This window comes from Lottia gigantea (genome assembly GCF_000327385.1).
Source record: "Lottia gigantea unplaced genomic scaffold LOTGIsca_48, whole genome shotgun sequence".
In the NCBI taxonomy this organism is placed as follows: domain Eukaryota; kingdom Metazoa; phylum Mollusca; class Gastropoda; family Lottiidae; genus Lottia; species Lottia gigantea.
In genome coordinates this window covers 1,863,580-1,882,743 of record NW_008709663.1, presented here as the reverse complement: position 1 = coordinate 1,882,743, position 19,164 = coordinate 1,863,580, and the positions used below count along the sequence as shown (strand labels likewise).

General features: G+C 33.9%; 2 protein-coding genes across 2 annotated transcripts; both read right to left on the bottom strand.

The window, feature by feature from the left end:
* Window positions 1-1,044: 1,044 nt before the first annotated feature.
* On the bottom strand, window positions 1,045-2,923 carry LOTGIDRAFT_125060 (hypothetical protein; the record flags this gene model as incomplete). Its single annotated transcript, XM_009061465.1, has 4 exons — window positions 1,045-1,263; window positions 1,760-1,846; window positions 2,188-2,277; window positions 2,738-2,923. Coding segments are annotated over 4 exons (582 nt in total), but the record flags the coding sequence as incomplete, so codon positions are not given.
* A 1,957-nt stretch (window positions 2,924-4,880) lies between these two features.
* LOTGIDRAFT_192884 (hypothetical protein) lies at window positions 4,881-14,073 on the bottom strand. Its single transcript, XM_009061464.1, has 11 exons — window positions 14,001-14,073; window positions 13,191-13,235; window positions 12,562-12,645; window positions 12,039-12,211; window positions 11,332-11,461; window positions 10,998-11,131; window positions 10,373-10,475; window positions 9,820-9,884; window positions 9,427-9,508; window positions 8,880-9,032; window positions 4,881-7,702 (listed from the first exon to the last, which is right to left on the bottom strand). Exons 1-11 carry the CDS (start codon window positions 14,046-14,048, stop codon window positions 7,619-7,621), a joined length of 1,101 nt encoding a protein of 366 aa, XP_009059712.1. The 5' UTR covers window positions 14,049-14,073; the 3' UTR covers window positions 4,881-7,618.
* Window positions 14,074-19,164: the final 5,091 nt, after the last annotated feature.

The window sequence follows — 19,164 nt, the reverse complement described above, 5'->3', positions numbered from 1 at the left end:
CATTGGCAGATATCTCAATTGGGAATTGTCGTCGTAATAAACGGGAAAACCAAATGACTTCCGAACTTCAGATTTATATTTAGCCTCAGCGTTTTCAGTTTCGATTTTTTTGACTGGCCTTTTCACCCACAGTGATTTTTGACATAATTTTAGTCTGACTTTAATTGATAACGATGTTGGTAGAGATGATTTCGAGCTAATAATTCATAAAATATTTCAGTGTTCAAATGTTTCGACAATAAGGTAGGCCTATATTCCACGATATTCTATTTCCGGGGGCATTCGAAACCATGATCTTGAGAACCAGAAAAAAAAAGATTTTCGACCGAAAAAGCAAAGAAATGTCATTCCGTGTTTTGTTGTTAGTAACGAGGTCATAAATTGCGTTTTTGTATCATATATATTTTGGTTTTATAAAAACGTATTGAGCTGAAGAATCTAATTTCCAAGAGCGCTGTATCGAATAAACAGCTTCGTGGAATTATTTTATGACTATGCAAACACATCTTACGTTAGAAAAAGAAAAAGTTTATATCAGATCCCATGCGTTTATCTTCCACTTGGCATATTAATATGTTTTCATTTCATCATTTATAACAAAAATTGAAAACGCTGAAGACAAATTAATACGTGAAAAGCAATTTTTTAACATTTGAACATGACACAATTTCTAAAATACGGGAGGATTCCGTGCTATCAGTCGTTATATTTATGAGAATCCCACCGATATATCGCGATTATTTTCTTCTTCCGCAATGCATCGATAAGAAGGAACGAATCGCGATTCATCGATTCAACGGTGAATCGTTGCAGCCCTATTCGGCATTCTCATTAAGGCAGACTGTAGTTAAATCAGTTAGAGTGTTAGAATCTAGACATCATTTGTTTCCTGATGTCAAACATGAGTTATAATCTGTCTCAGTCTGAAATTTGATAGAGTATATACACAAGTAGAAGTGCCTTCTAGTCAACCCAATTTTAGATCAAGTACCGTACGGATAATCTTTAGTTTCAAGGTTATCATATTTGGAATTTCCTTGAGCTTCAATATTTAAAAATAAAGTAGACTAACCGAGTTAAGACATCATTATCAGTAGATTTTAAAGTTTGTATAAAACTGAGTGTTTTTTTCTGTCCTACCCCCTGGACACCAGCCTCGTTGTAATCACAGCCTGAGAGTAAGGCATAAACTATTAAATCACGACGGGCCAGGTCAAGTTTGTCTTCTATTGTCTCTAGTCTGTATCTTTCTATAGTTGAATCCTGGAATGTCGAGGATATTTTACGTCAAAAATAAATATTAACATAATAGGAATTAATCATTTAAGCAATAACCTGTTACAGTTTGGGGGTTATGGCTGTATATTAAAGATGATGATAAGTTAACAATGATAAAATGTGGAATGGAAACTTAAGGAGTCTGTTCTATTGTTTTACTTAGGATTTTGCTATCCCATAATTCAACAGGTATTACATGACACACTTTGATTGGTGAAAAATACTATTATTAGAACAGGACTATGGTAGAAAATTTGTCTGATTGAAATGCCAAAAGTACTATCTCCTCAAATGTCAAAAAACCATAAAATAAAATGATGTTCAAAATTGCCATATATATTTCAAATTCAGCCTTCAGGGTCTAACTTTATGTTATATTCTGTATAGTGGTCTACCAGGTTATAATATAGCTAGATTGTATGGTCTAAATCTTTCCAAATAAAGTATTCCACTGTAAATCAATCCAACTGTCAAAACTCACCTTTTTAGTCTGGTCGTAATTTCTATAGACTGTTTTGGCTCCGTATAAAAAACAATCACCATCATCTGATATACATCCATCTACTTTCTAAAATAATATATGATACAGTAACATACCATAACTATTACTACACTACATTCCATTCCAATATTATTGGATTGAAAGATAAGAGAAGAATATCTACCCAAAAATTTCATGAGACAAAAAATTACCAATTACAATTGGTCCAACCTTTACATGGATACAGCACCCCATCACCCTAACCCACAAGTAAATTAATAGATAGACTTACCTCAGAAGAATTTAACCAGGCAGCACCCCATCACCCTAACCCACAAGTAAATTAATAGATAGTCTTACCCCTGAAGAATTTAACCAGGCAGCACCCCATCACCCTAACCCACAAGTAAATTAATAGATAGTCTTACCCCAGAAGAATTTAACCAGGCACACATTTGTTCAGCCTCGCCAGAGTTCACTATATAAGGTAGCCCCAGGGCTTCTATTAATTCTATACACTAAAAAATACAAAACAAAATTAAATGAAGTAAGAGAACCGGCCCTTTAACGTACCTGAAAGTTTTAACCAAATAAATCCAGCCGTTAATTTTTAAACGCCAAAAATATTTAAAAATATTACGTAAGGTTTTTAATTTCCATATGCTTTTTGGAAGTTGTTAGAAAACTAGTATACGGATTTGAGTAAAATAAACGCCTAATTGTAGAGAAATATGTCTCCTATGCATTCTAAAGGTTTAACAATTAATAATATCGAGCCATTATAAAGCCAAACACCGAAACTAGGTCAAACTGCTTAATATTTTCAGGTATAATTTATGACGTTTTTAAAAATGAAAAGTTTTACAAAAAAGCCGTATGTTCCTTTAAATCAAATGGAGTTTTACGTCTTTTACGGTTTTTTTATTGACCAATGAAAAAAGACGATGTGATTCTGTGCACAATGAGAGATAAACTTACTTTTTTAGAACAAGTTGTAAATTTCTGACGTTCGGTACTACTGCTGCCACTGTGTCCTAGTTGTTTCTGTCGTTTTTCGAGAACGGTAGATTTAATATCAGGAGCCGCTCCGTCCAGTACAAACACTGGTTTTATACCATTTCTTATAATATTGACTATTCTATACATCAGTGTCCTGAAATATAAAAATAACTCATCATATCCTAGAATCAATGTTAGAAGATAAGAACCTAGGATACCCTAGAATCAATGTTAGAAGATAAGAACCTAGGATATCCTAGAATCAATGTTAGAAGATAAGAACCTAGGACATCCTAGAATCAATGTTAGAAGATAAGAACCTAGGATACCCTAGAATCAATGTTAGAAAATGAGAACCTAGGACATCCTAGAATCAATGTTAGAAGATAAGAACCCAGGACATCCTAGAATCAATGTTAGAAGATAAGACCCTAGGACATCCTAGAATCAATGTTAGAAGATAAGAACCTAGGATATCCTAGACTCAATATTATAAGATAAGAACCTAGGACATCCTAGAATCAATGTTAGAAGATAAGAACCTAGGACATCCTAGAATCAATGTTAGAAGATAAGAACCTAGGATATCCTAGAAACAATGTTAGAATATAAGAACCTAGGACATCCTAGAATCAATGTTAGAAGATAAGAACCCAGGATATCCAAGGATCAATGTTAGAAGATAAGAACCTAGGATATCCTAGAATCAATGTGAGAAGATAAGAACCTAGGATATCCTAGAATCAATGTTAGAAGATAAGAACCTAGGATATCCAAGAATCAATGTTAGAAGATAAGAACCTAGGACATCCTAGAATCAATGTTAGAAGATAAGAACCTAGGACATCCTAGAATCAATGTTAGAAGATAAGAACCTAGGATATCCTAGACACAATGTTAGAATATAAGACCGTAGGATATCCTAGAATCAATGTTAGAAGATAAGAACCTATGATATCCTAGAATCAATGTTAGAAGATAAGGCACTAGGATATCCTAGCTTTAAGATCGTTTCGTAAATATGTTGCTAGGGTTTCCCCTATATTACGCCTCTCCCTTAGTTATACAGAAGCTGACAGAAGGTTGTCAGGTTATTGACTAACATCTATACTAACCTCAACATGAGATGTGTTCCGTTGACAGAAGCCGTTTTACTGGCAGTCAAACTCTGTACAATCCATCCCGAGAGATCGATAGCTACCGTCAATCCACACAGCTCTGATAGTTTCATATCTTCTTTAACTGATTCTAATACATCCCATAATTTACTCACACCCATAGCAAGTTAGTGTGGTCCAACTTCACAGATCACTTGTCATACCCTTGTAAGCCTGTCAAACAGAAGACCTTTCCATAGACCTACCTTAGGCTTAAAGGCATGCAGTTGGTCTTTCAGTTTTAATTGCTGTAAAAAAGAGTGAACAATTTATAGGCTACCAGGTAGACAATTTTGATTAAATGGCACGAATATGCTCCGTCCTTCTGTTTCAAGAAATGCTGTAAAAAGGTAGGCTACTACTCTCTAGAGTAGTCTCTGACTTCATTGAGGCACTGAGCTCTGAATTGAATTTTTTTCTCGTTTCATAAATATTCAAATTACAATTTTCAACTGAATACCATTTGTCTTAAAATGTCTTGGATCCATAGAAATAATATAAGGTTCAATGATTTTACATTTTGAATAGAAACACTTCCCTCCCCGAAAATTTCCGTGAAAATGACCTACCTACTTTTCAGACTCAAAATAAATGAAATGAATTGAGTTTTACGTCCTACTTTTCAGACTCAAAATTCCCCTCGGTAAAATCTTGTTTACAAATAATAACTTTTCCCGTGGTTAACATTTTCATCAACCCAAAGAAAATGTTGATATTTCAATTCACTCGAAAATGATTGGCAAAATGCAATTCAGAAATCATTGTACTCAGAGAGTAAAGTCCACGCCCGTGAAGCAGATATAATTTATAATGCCAATCATTTAAACAAAGACCTAACCAGTGCTTTCAGCTTTATGATATGAATATCCTCCATTAGTTCAAATATCATAAAAGGCTTTCCCCCATATTGGTTTCCTGTGAAATTTCCTTTATTTTTTTTTTTTATCAATTTTGTAAAAATAAATAAAATGTCAAAATGTTTATTTACATTTCACATCTTGGTAAAGGGAGCTAACTTTATTTATAATACTGTAGACCACAATAAATTAATGATTTTTTTTTTTTATCTTCAGCTTGAATCTGCCTAATGATTCTGAATAATAGGTTGCATTTTTCAGGTGCACGGCTTCAAATTTTAAATTTAGCATGAGTTTACGGATGTGTGAATTAAAATGTACCATAGGCAATGTACTATTTTGATGCTGATATTCCAATTCTCATAAAAATAATGAATAAAATTCAAAAAACTTTTTACTTTTCTTTGCTTAGACAATAAATGGATTTGATAAGAAATTGAACATAAGTGAGAGAATTTAATACAACAAAATTTAAATTAACAACAAATTGAGAAAAATTACCGTAATGGTAAATTGGGAAGTTTGTAATGAATTTGTGAAACATTTTCAGTAAGTTTGATCTAATATTTCAAACACAGATATTTCCAGAGATATTGAAACCAAACAGTATACTGCTACTGCTATTTGATTAATTTAAAAGGACAGGTTTGCCATTTTCAGGAGTTGATTTGAGTCTTTAATATATGTAAATAGTCTTCAGAACTACTAGAACTCCCTGAAAATCTTGCAACTAGGAATTTTACTTTTCTATAGATGTCTTTTCTATATATGACAGTGTCTCAAGAAATGAGAGTTGTCATTTGAACTTTCTGACACAGATAATTCTGGACCTACATGGATTTGAAGGCTAAATTTCGACAGTGAGCTGTAAACACTATTACTAATTAGCTTGGCTAAATCATTCCTGTTTCTAAGACTAAAGTATGATTGGTCAACAGATGGTGAACCTGTCCCTTTAAGGTGTCATGAAAGCAATATATATATGTTTTAAAAAGTGATATCTTGTATATCAAAATGTCCCCAGTTGAGCATTAATATCATTGTTTCCATGGCAACATCAAGATTCAGACTCAAGTGTTTAAGAAAAGTCTAGATATTGTTTAAATAATATCAACTTTAATACCAACTTTAAATGCAAACTTATTGTTGTGAGCAATTCATCTCCTTGTAAAGTCCAGAACAAATATTTTGTACATATTCAGAGTTCAATTTAAAACACAAATATCAGCAGTCCATATCATTTGGTAAAATAAATAGCAATTGCTTTATAAAATATAGATAATACAATTATTATAGAGTATGAAGACTGATTTCTATTTTATTTAATAAAGATTAAAGAATCCTAGTCGAAACGTTGATTGAATAAATATCAGGAATTAAACTCTATAAGATTTGTGTTGTCTATGTTCAACTACCTTTACTAAATGTCATTCAAGAATGAATTGTAAAAGCCTAAATATTATTCTGTTCATAACCACACCAACATGTGCAAAAATTTTTTTGTTTGACGATACAGAAATGGACACAGTTCTCAGCATTCAAAACAAACAGTTGAATAGAATTTGAACAAAACGAACATACAACAATCAAATTTCAACAAAACCACACACCTCTAGTATCTTTCTATTGTATTAGTATTACTATCTAGTAAATATTTTGGCACATTTTAAAGATATCTTCTTAAAGAAACACTACCTTTTAGAATGGATATAAAATATAAAATCTCAAACTTGGTCACAAGTGTATATATTCATCAGTTAGAATTACCAGGTGCCATGACTAAAGAATAGAATCTCTATATAACACAATATATCTATTAAACTAAATAATTATTCAAAAACACTTATTACTACTTAGTTTTATAGATTTATTGGATTAAAGAGAGATTCTGTTGTATAGTTTTGATACCAGGTAAGTCCACTGATGAACATAAGACTCAATTCAACCAAGTTTAAAAATTTCAAATTTCTGTTCATCCTAAGAGTCCTATCATCCTCAAAAGCAATATATTTGAAAGTTTTCTTTTTCATCTGACGAGACGATGAATAGTCTAGTTATTGATGAGGTGCCATCTCATTACACACTTGTTCCTGGTCCATTCCACCCCCTTTTAAAAAATAACTAATTTTGTTACTAACGAAAAATGACTGTTAAAATATTGATGCAACACCAGATCCTAGATATAAATGATTGGCCCAAGCGCAACAAATTAATCTATTCAACCATTCAGCCACTTCAGTTAGGGTCTAACGACAGCCTTCTTGAATGTTCGTCAAATTAACATTTTGACCTTACCTGATAAACACCGCTTCGCAAAATGCCAGCGCTCGAGAGGGTGTAGAAATTTGATTGGTCATCGCGTTAGGTCAAAAGGTTGATTAGAGAAACGTTCAAGAGGGCCGTCGTTACACCCTCATTGAAGTGGCTATATTAAGAAGAAAAGCTAATGAAAAAACTGAAGGAAAGTTTGGTCTAATTTTAATTAGATCAATTTTACTTATATTTCTTTTTGTTCTTGGTGAAAATGTTTTAAATTTCGTGAGAGTACCAGATCTATTTTTAGTATAAATAATAATAAAAATCTACAATACTTTATTTCAACAAAAATAACATCACAGGGGAGGTAATCCAGTTCCTTCTTCACAAAAGTTTTGATAAAATTCTTTGATCAGTAATTCTTCTTATACACATTATCAATTGTAGATATGTGTGGCAATAACTCGATTTTAGACGAACTGTATCCCGACTTCTAATAAACAATATCTATCAGTATCAGTCATGGCAGTGATTCTCAAGTAAATTTTCAAAATTTTGGTGAAGAAGAGAAGAGATTATTTTGGGTGGTTTCAAGACATCTCTTGAACACGTCGACAAATCTCAGTGGTAAACTGGGAACAAGTTGTATTTCCTCCTAAATCAGCTGTTAGATGCTGAAATAAATAGACAGAACCATTTTCAGTTATATTTAGTTCTTACTATACTTTATCAATTCATAAATATAGTTATGGTGGCGCTCGATTGAAGAGTTTTGAACAGGTTCCGTCTGTTCCAGTACCAAAACGGTATGAAAGCGGAATAAGGTTATGTCACTTTCAAAATTTACCCATCTATTTCTTTCTCTTCCATTTTGAATTCTGTCTGCACCTATTTTTTCGGCACACATGGAACGCATTCTGAAATCTGTTCCAACTTGTTTTAATGAATGCCTGGCTGATTCTGTGAATCCCGAAAGTGCAGAACTCAACAATCGAGTGACCCCAACAAAGAAGCCATATAAAATCTCTCAACATTAGTGTGCACTATACAGGCCACATAATTACTAAAATTATTACACAAGCAGCCTGTTTTTACCATCGTTCATTACCTAACCTTTATGTCCTATGCATTAAATCATATTACAATGATATGAGGGTATATTACAATGATATGAGGGTATATTACAATGATATGAGGGTATATTACAATGATACATTTTGAGTTCAAAGGGCTAATACAGTGAAAAATATCCCCTGACAAATATCGAAAACAAGTGGTTGCCTAACATGATATGCCCATTTCCCTGATAAATTTACAGTATATCAAGTATATTATAATTTCCTTATTGCACACTACATCGTGTTGCTCCTTATCAATATACCTTATTCACACCTCGTTTTTAAGACACTGAAAGCGAGGTCCGTAACAAAAATTACGTAATTCATTGATAAGAGGACATCGTCATATGAATGAATACTTTATGTCATTAAACACTCCCTGAACAACAAGAAAATGGGCTTAAAACTGCCTTTTCTCAGAAATGTGTGAAGGTAAAATTCATGTAAAAGTATCATTAAATAGTTTAATCAATTCCAAATATAATGATGTAAAATATTAGTCTTGAGTTAGTGAGATTGGAGAAGGAGGCTTTAAAGACGTCAAGGTGGCGATTTTTATGCAGAGACATAACGTTAGCTTTCAAGGTTTGTGTTATGAGACTGGTTCTGGATTCAATATGGCCGACGTGTGAATAAGGTCTATAAGACAATCAAGTGTAGAGTATTAGATAGTGAAAGGGTGTATCAATATTGATATTAACCGTAGAAATATAAATATGAAGTGATAACTTACGTTTCCTTCTCTAATAACCTCTAAACATGACTTCTCTATTCTACGGGCGTGGTCGTTTAATTTCATATGTCTTAACATCATGACAGCGCTCAGTAACAAGGCTGTAGGGTTGGCTTTATCTTGACCTGCTATATCAGGGGCAGTACCATGTACCTTTAAAATATAGCACAATATGTTAGTGAAACGCAATAAATTTAACTGCCTTGCCCTGGGGGAGTACCATGTACCTGTACAATATTTAATGCTATAATATTTCAGGCTTCTGAAGTGATACCCAATTAACTCAACTATCTTGCCAGGCTCTATTTGCTGCTGCAATAACGATAATAAATAAACTCAACAAAGCTGATTTTAATCTTAAATTTTCAATTATCATTTTTTTAAAAATTTAACGCTGGTCTCAATAGCATTATTGGTGTGTAAATTGATCACGTGACAAACTGAATAAATAAGAAGTCTATTATGTATGTTTGTGGTGTGATCAATTGAAAGGAGTGATAGTAGAAATGTAAATGTTACCCAATACTATTCATGGTTTTCAACTTACTGATTCAAATATGGCTCCTTCACTACCAATATTACCACTAGGTGTCACTCCTAGACCTCCGATCAACCCAGCACATAAATCACTGCAAAAGATAGTGAACTATTTTCAAAATTTATTCACATGAAAAATGAAAGAGATTGGGGAACAGGCATTCATCTATATTCTCAAAAAGCGTTCATGTTACTAACACAAATGCTTTACAATACATATTCATTGAATTAAGGAAAGGAAGTTCTCTCTTTTTTTCATTATGACCATACAAAACTCCAATTTATGCCATTTTCATCAAAAAATAACTATTCTGCCCAACTGTGTTATCATTTTTTCTGATAAATTTTTGAAGGAAATATTATTTGAGAGTTGTCAGATTTCAGAAATGATATAACATTTTACCTGAGAATATCACCATATAAATTAGGCATGACTAAAACATCAAATTCACTGGGATCTTGTACCATCTGAAATAATAAATAATAATGACGTGCAATTATATATAGCGCTAAACTTCACAAAAAAGTGTGCTCAGGAAGTTTATGCTAATCGGTACATTTGTGAGAAAATTTACCTTAACTGATTAGGCTAATTATCCTCATGGTTCCAAATGAGGTGGTTAGGCGATTAGATGGCGGCATGTGGAAGTTCAACAATAATAATAATAATAATCAAAATAGATGACTTTCTTTTGTTGTCAGCGGTGGCAACCATATTTCCTAATCGCCAATATCAAATTTAGCAATTGTAGACCACTGCTAATCGAATCCAAATTGCACAAAATTGTACTAGCAAATCATTACCAAATTAAATCGGTCGACAAAAAGGTCTAGAGTAACATTAGCCCACTAATTTAGGAATGATTTTCTTCAATAGAAAGTGTTGAGGTGATTTGTGTATATTAAGTGAGAGGTTTTGAATCTTTGTTAAAAATATTTTATGATCCCATACTCACATTTAAACAAACAGTATCTAGATACATCTCTCGAAATTTAATATCTTTATTTTTCTGTGCCACATCTCGGCAACATTTTAAAAATAACCCATCTGACATTCTCCTGTAAAACATTAAAAATTAACATCATAAAAACAAAATCTAAAAAAAAGGGATACTCAGTTGACTAAGCCGGCATCAAGTGACATTTGGGATTGAGTTTGAACCGCCTAGTTAGCGACGCCTGACTCAGCTATTATTTGACATTTGTATCAAGGGTAAGTTTGTGTTGCCAAGGAAGCGACGCCTGACACAGTCAATTATTTTTGTATCAACTATATAGAAACAGGCCTACTCAAAACTATAGTGGTCTAGTCCTAGTAACTTGTTGATCAAAGTTGACAAACACATAGGTATAAAATATCATTTAAAAGGGTCAGGAAATCATTTGTGTAATGTTCTTAACTAGGTACAATGATTTTTCAATACCAAATAAAAGCGACTATAAAAAGTTTACGTTAAACCTTTTTTGACAGTTTTTGTGTTTCAAAAATGAACGGCAAGATACTTTTAATTTACACTTTCAAATAAGGTAAACGACATATTTCTCTAGATTTTTGGCTAAAAATTTCTCAAGTATACCTACATGATATTGGCTTTATGGACAGCAGTAACTGTACTCCTATCATTGTTTCTAGCATATTCAAACGCATACTCTGCTACCCGCATTGACGCTTCTTCTGTGATCAGTTTAATACTCTGAACAACTCCATCTACAATCTATAGACAATAAAACGATTAGTGACGTCATCAAACACTTTTTGTGGAACTGAAGGAACCACAGACGTCTGATTGAAAATTGGAATGATGCAAATTGATACTATCAGTGTCCCCTAAACACTTAAATTTGTTAGAAAACCTCTTTACAATCTCTTTAAGCACATAAATAATAATAATAATAATAATAATAATAATCATACTGTATGTTCTATACCACTGTATTCTCCCTCTGTATTTTCTCGTATAGTCACAATATCTACATCATCATACGGTGTTTTATAACCTTCGATAGACTTACATGGTCGTACATTAGCATACAGGCTGAAAGCTCTGAAATATTTAGATTGATAATTAGTCAAGGGAAATAAATAATGATACAAAATTATATGCATACTTGATTTGATAAAACTGTCCTGGTTACAAGTGTCTAAATCTTGACTTCAACATTATTGGTAATAAAATCATTTTAATGTGACAAAAACAGTTCTGAGATGAAATGAATGAAGTTTTACGTTCTAATTTTCTGCACCTAATGGGCAAATGAAGACAGACAACGCCATGTAGGATACAATGAGGGAAATTTTGCCAGGACAGGACATGTGACCTAGGTTTATTGTCCCATCTGAAAGATTGGACGCTTTTCCATGTCAGCCCCTCTTACCTGCATCACTGACAGGGGGAAACCAGATTATGCCTAGCAACAGATGCCCACTTCCCTTATAGATTTTGACACATTTTTACTAAGTCAGCAGCAATTGTAAGCCTATGGGATTGAACCCTGGACTGTGAGGCTAATGCACAATCGTCTAGCTCACGGAGCCACCATGGCTCCCGCAGACAGTTCTGAAAATAGCATCCAATAAAATGTAAGACTTGATATGCAGGCATAAAAATACAATCTTCTTACTTTCTTAAAGCTAAATTTAGAGACTGATGACCCTTTCCGATCGGAGTAGCCAGTGGTCCTTTTAATCCAACTTTAGTTTTAGCCATAGAATCAAATACAGCTTGAGGCAGACGGAATTTTCCATCAGGTCCCTTCACTGGTGTCACATCTACATCTTCCCAGTCTAATGGTGCCTAGAATAGAATCATTATTGGTGATAAAATCAACGAAAAAAAACTAGAAAGTTTAAATTGGCAGTTTCAGAAGAGTGGGCCATCTCTGCCTTGCTGGTGAAAACCACTGCAGTATTTAATATACTGGATTAAGGAGTCGTCTGTTAGAATTAGGTACCATAGGTTCAAAATCTACTCAGAGTAAGAAAAATTCTGACGGAACAGCCAGTGTTTCCGAGTCAGTCTGGTATCAAATACTACTTTTGTTTCATGATTTTAAGGCATTTTTGGCATGACAAGAATCATTCAAAAGAATCTCAGCCGCACAATCATCTGCCTATAGATCTATTACCAAAGATTGAAAGACTTACATCAGCAGCTGCAAAGATCTGTTTAACAGCAGCTGAAATTTCTGGCCCGATTCCATCACCTGGTATCATGGTAACCCTCTGAATCTATAACACAAATAAAAAATACTGTTAGGAAAATAAAATTTACACCACGTAGTGCTTTGAGATTCCAATCCAAGAACCAAAATGACTGTAGCCTACATGAAATATTCTAATTATTCCTTTATCCTTTGTCAAATCTCATGCCAATAATATTACATCAACCAATTCACACCATATAGCAGGGTAGTCCAAGGCATCTGTCTTTATTCCAGCCTCTGAGAGCTATTTTGAAAGTTGGTGGCTTGAGTTCCAGATGACAACTTTCAAAATAGCTCTCAGAGGCTGAAATAGAGATGTTTCTGTATCACAGCAGGTAATACACTAAATTAGCTTTGAAAAGGACATATCAATACAAAACCTTCAATAATCTAATTCAAGATAGCTATGATACTTCCAAATGTGCTTATATCTCTATATCTCTTGTAAACATGGTACAGAGTATTAAAGGCATTGATAGCTACCAGTATTCTATGAAAATGGATAGTCTTAGCAGTTTTGAAAAGGACGAAACAAAATACAACAGATGAGTAAGATTCTACTCAACTCACCCCTGATGAGTATAATCTCTGTACTCCATCTTTAGAATTCAATATCTACAAGAACAAAGATTAATTATTACCTATTGTCAAATATTATACAGTATCATTTTAGAATCAAATAATATTCAAAAATACTACAAGACAGGGTTTTACGTCTTCATCTTATACCTTGACTACAATGGCCCACTTTCTTCTTTCACCGAAGTTTGTGAATGCAGCATTCATGATTGAATTCTAGGGTACAAGATGAAGACAAAATACCTTGTCAACTATTGTGAAGATGCCAGTAGAAATACAAGGTAGAATGACTTGTTTCCTATCAACACAACCAACCCAGATTCTAGAGTTGACCCCCCCCCCATCTTTTCTAATCTTCTAACCAGCGGACTCCTTCCTTTTTGCCATTCTCATTTGCCAACTTTTGCCAGAATCATTGATTGAAGCAATCAATTCTGAATCAGTGTCCAATGTCGCTGGGTTTAGTTTGGAATAATTTAGACCATTTGCACCCCCACCCCCGTATTCACTATGCCCCAATGTTCCAGAACCTCAAAGGTAAAAGAAATAGTTTGATAAAAGGAATGAAAAAGGATAGATTTCATAATGGAGTATCGTAGTGACCTTATAAGGTATAAAGTGGCCAAAGATTTGCCGTTGGAGGTTTGCAAAACCAAGACACCAACTTTTGATGATTTTGACCAATGATTATTTTGCAAAATCGTAAGATGGACAGAACCAAATTCAAAATACATTTAGGATGTGAAGACACTAATACTAATCTTCTTTTCAAATATCTAAAAATGTTAAATTCATGCTTACAGGCTTTGAAAAATGCCGAAAAATCGTCCTGATACTTTTGCCGGCCATCGTGACCTTGATGACCTTAGCTACGATGTACTCGCTTTGAAATCTTTTCTCGAGATCTTTCGTAACACTAACAGTGTACTTCAGAGACGATTCGTCATACGTAGAGGGTCGGTTCGTAATATGGAAGAGCGTTCAGATTTTGTTTTTCCTGTTGATGTTTGGAAACTTTTTATTGAAATTTGAAGTAATAAATCCTTTTGAACAATTGTAATACAATTTGAATATCTTCTAAGGTCTGCTGAAACTTCCTGAACACTTTTATGTGTATCATTACACCCTTCTTAGTGTCTCATCAGATCTAGCATCCCTTCTATGGATGATCGATTTCAGGCCCGTATGTTAGCAGGGCTAGTCCTATTTCTGGTTGGGGGGTAGACAATGTAAGCAGGGCTAGTCCTATTTCTGGTTGGGGTGGGCAATGTAAGCAGGGCTATCTCCCCGTTTCTAGTTGGGGGTGGTCAATGTAAGCAGGGCTAGTCCTATTCCTGGTTGGGGGTAGGTAATGTAACGAGCGCTAGCCCTATTTCTGGTTGGGGGGTAGTCAATGTAAGCATTACAAGCCCTGTTTCTGGTTGGGGGGTAGGCAATGTAAGGAGGGCTAACCCTATTTCTTACAAGGTATCAGAATACATTGATCACTTTTTACTGCCTCTTACCTCAAAACATCCTGCCTATATCAAAGACTTTGTGGAAAAGGTAAAGAAACTCGTGATCCCAGAAAATGCCCTTTTAGTCTCTTTAGACGTTCAAAGCATGTATACTAAAATTGACAATGATTCTGGATTACGCGCTGTAAAGCAGGCATTCGAGCGAAAGCCCGATCCTGATAGACCAGATAAAGAAATTCTTCAACTTTTGGAAATTTGTTTAAAACGTAATGACTTTACTTTCAATGAAAATATTTATCTTCAGGCTTCAGGAACTGCCATGGGAAAACGCTTTGCGCCCTCTTATGCAAACATTTTCATGGCAGAATGGGAAAGAGACGTTTCACTCCTCTGTCCCAAACTACCAATTTTTTATGTAAGATTTCTTGATGATATTTTCTTAATTTGGACTCATACAATAGATGAATTTTAGGAATATTTTGATACTCTCAATAGCCGCCACCCTTCTGTAAAATTAACTTCTAATATTAGCGACAAACAGATTGATTTTCTAGACACCACAGTTTTTAAAGATATCAATTTTCATGAAACCAATCAATTATATATTAAAGTTTTTTTTAAGCCCACTGATACTCACCAACTTTTATTCAAATCATCTTTTCATCCTAAACATACCTTTTCTGGCATTATAAAGTCGCAGATCTTGAGATTTCACCGAATTTGTACGCGCAAGAAGGACTTCGAGGAGGCTTGTTCAATTGTTTTCCAAAAATTGCGCGAACGTGGATATTCTAGAAGGTTCTTGAGAGATATTAAAAGCTCAACAGTTGCTGAAATCTCTGCTAAAAATAATTCGATTCTTTTACCAATACCAAATTCTTCAGTTTATCCTTGTAACAACCCTCGCTGTCAAACCTGTCCCTTCATTTTACCAACAAATTCTTTCCGAAATAGACGCACAGATTCCATATTTCAAGTAAATGAAAAACTCAACTGCAACAGCAAAAATATTATTTATCTCATTTCTTGCACAAAATGTAACGAACAATACGTTGGGGAGACAAAAAATTCGTTAAGGGTCCGTTTCAACCATCATAAGTCTGACTTCAACTTAAAAAAAATTAATAAAACCGTTTCAAAACACTTCAATCAACCCGATCACCAATTAACAGACCTGAAAATTATTCCCATTGAACAGATTTACAAACAACCTGGCATTGATACAAAGAAAATTCGACTCATTCGCGAAAATTATTGGATAAACAAATTACAAACCATGTATCCTTTAGGAATGAACATCCAAGTTGATTTCCAAATTATACCTTTTGTTATTCAATACAACATCACAGCTGGTCAAGTTCCCCGAATAATTATCCGTCTTTACAAAGAATTGCAGGAAAAATTTCCAACAGTCTTTACAAATGATTTAGTTATCGCCTATACCCGTAATAAAAATCTAAATGATATCTTAGTCCGTGGTAGATTACCCCCCATCCCCCTTCCATAGGTTTAGTACATTTCCTTTAATTAATATTTCTTATTTATGATAACTTGCAATTGAAAAGTTTCCTCGCAAAAATATCATACATGTATACTATTTTCACTTAATAAATTATATATATTTTTTATATGAAATACGCATTTTCCTTTTCATTTAATATAGGACAATTCCTCAGTTTCACCAGTAAAAATGTTTATTATTATTTCCATGGTTATTAATGTTCCTGTAAGAACCAGTATTCTTCTTATATATTTCAGATTCTAGATTTTCATTTCAAATATTTTATACAGAATTATTCACACAAACAATACTCTCTCACTAGAGGTTACGCCTACATGCCTGTGCCTGTGCTTTCGTAACATTGCTTAACTGCAATGTTACAACCTTAAATTCCTATTTCTGGTGGGGGCAATGGAAACTTTGTCAACATAAGACGACGCCTGGGGCTCAACACATGTTTAGCTAATAAAAAATTCAATCTTAATGAATTAAAATTATAATAAAACATGAAGCATAAAAAGTAAAAAATATTAAAACTAAAGATGGTTAGACTAGATACAATGGTAAAAAAATATTAACTAATTATTGAACACAATCTTTGGGGAAAAGTTTGTAAAATATCGACGAGCACAATCAATTATATAGTTGAACAGAATTCGTCTCATCTTTACAATGTCAAGCTATTGTGAACTGTATCTAATACCTTGACTGCAATAGCCACTTTTTTGTATCACGGAATGCAGCGATTTGATTGGATTGTGAAAAAGAGGCAATCAGAGCCGTCAACAAAAAGAATGTCATAATGGCTTATTTTTTACTAACTTTTGTCGAGGATTCTGATTGGCTATTTTTCGGTAGCGTACATTCCAATCAAATTGCTGCATATACAAATTTCTATGATTTAAGATGGTGGCTATTGCATTCAAGGTATGAGAAGCAGTTTGTAATAGCTTGACATCAACCCTACTATTCTTTTGTTAACATGGAAGTGTGCCATTTTACTTGGTTTTGAAGTTTCTATATATTAGTATAAAAGCAGAATGAAATCGCATAATATAAAAAAAAGAAATAAACAATAATATCAAAGGGATATATCCATAAAATAATCATTTTATCAGCTGGAGAGAGTTTAATTTAAGTACTATTTATATAGCCCTGTGCCAGGAGTAAATTGGTGTAGGGGCTTGGATTTTGTGCTCAGGTGTAACCGGGGAGGACCCCTCGACGTGAAGCCCCACAAATTCTATGATCTGGGTTTGCTGGGTCTTATTTCACACTTGCTGGGGCCAATTAAACTATGGTCCTTAACAACACATTTTTTATTGTAGACTTGCCAGATGCCAGATTGGAAAGGTAACAAAGGTTACTAAAATAGTCTAAAAGCAAATATTTAGACTACTAAATCTATCTAAACTCTCTGAGCTGGTAAAATAAAAAATTACACGACTATCTCCCTTCAATATATAATACTATAACGGTTAAATGTCTACAAAACGATTAAATAGATAATAAATACAATAAACTTTGATTGCACATTTCACAACTCCATTTTGCATAGGTAGAATATATCAACTATTATAAAACGATTAAAGGGATTGTACAGAGGTTTTTCTCTTGTAGTTTTAGAGGAATTGTAGGCACCACAGACGTCTGATTAAAAATTGGAATGGTGTAATCCCCCATACACATACAAAATTTAGAAAACCTCTTTACAATCCCTTTAAATTGGAACATATAACAATACTTTTATTATTTTTGGCAATCTTCCCAATGTCAAGGTATTACGAACTGCATCTAATGTCTTAACATCATAAGGCACTTTTCTTGTAGCAGGGAAGCCTGTAAATACAACTATTTGATTTGAGTGAACCCTAGTACATCCAATCAGAGCCATTCACACTTACAGCTAGCTATATTTTACTTTCTGTCAAGGCCTCTGATTGGCTGTACCCAATATCATACAATTCAAACAAATTGCTTCATTTACTAACTTATCAAAGTTCCTCATGATGTCAAGGTATTAGACACAGTTTGTAATACCTCGATATGGTGACAATGATTTTTTTAGAATGTGTTTTCTCTTTTATACCCTTACCCTTGGATAGCTTATTTTGATTACATTGTGGCGATTCACGAAGTTTAAATCTAGTTGAATACCTCAGTTTGATTTTAGCATTGTAATTTCTTTAGATTAATTCAATTTAGAAACAAAAACATCAGGATAGCAGATATAATGTAATTTACAATAGTAAAGTTTTTAGCTTCATAAATAATCATTCTACACATCTATAGCAGTTAAGGCTGACACGGAAAAACTTCTAGTCGTTCGGATGGGACAATAAACCTAGGCCCTGTGTGCTACAGGCTGTGTACATTAAAGATCCCTTGTTGGAAATCGAAAAGAGCAGGCTAATGCTGCTGTCCTCGCACACTCATTGCATCCTGCATGGCGTTGCCCGTCTTCATGAGCAAACATGGTACAGAAAAGTAGGACGTAAAACTCCATTTCATTCCAGTTACACATCCAAGAATTCAAATCACAATAAGGATATGAGAATAAAATTGCCAAGGGACATTGCTTACAGCCCTGTCACGCCAGAACGCTGTCACACCAGAACAGCGTTCTGACTGAGAAGCTATGGTGTCATAGAATTAGCTGAAGGTCGCAATAAGCACAGTATAAGCGTTAAGGAAGCGTCAGTTACCATACGATCAGTCTCATTGTGGCAATAAGATTGTCCACGAATTGAGAAAGTCATCTATAAACAAAATAAGAATGGATTTCACCACGTCAATAGATATTTTATACGTTTTTGTCATGTTTGCCAGCGACCAGGTTCATGTTTAGTCGCTATAAGATCGCAAATGTTTGACGGGCTATGAGGAAGAAATATGAAGCCAGTAAAACAAAGCGGAATCTGGAGTAAGAAAAGAAATTTAACGCCATCCATAAGAAGTCAAAACACAAAGATGAGATTTTGAGAATAAAATTTTTACAGGACGGGTG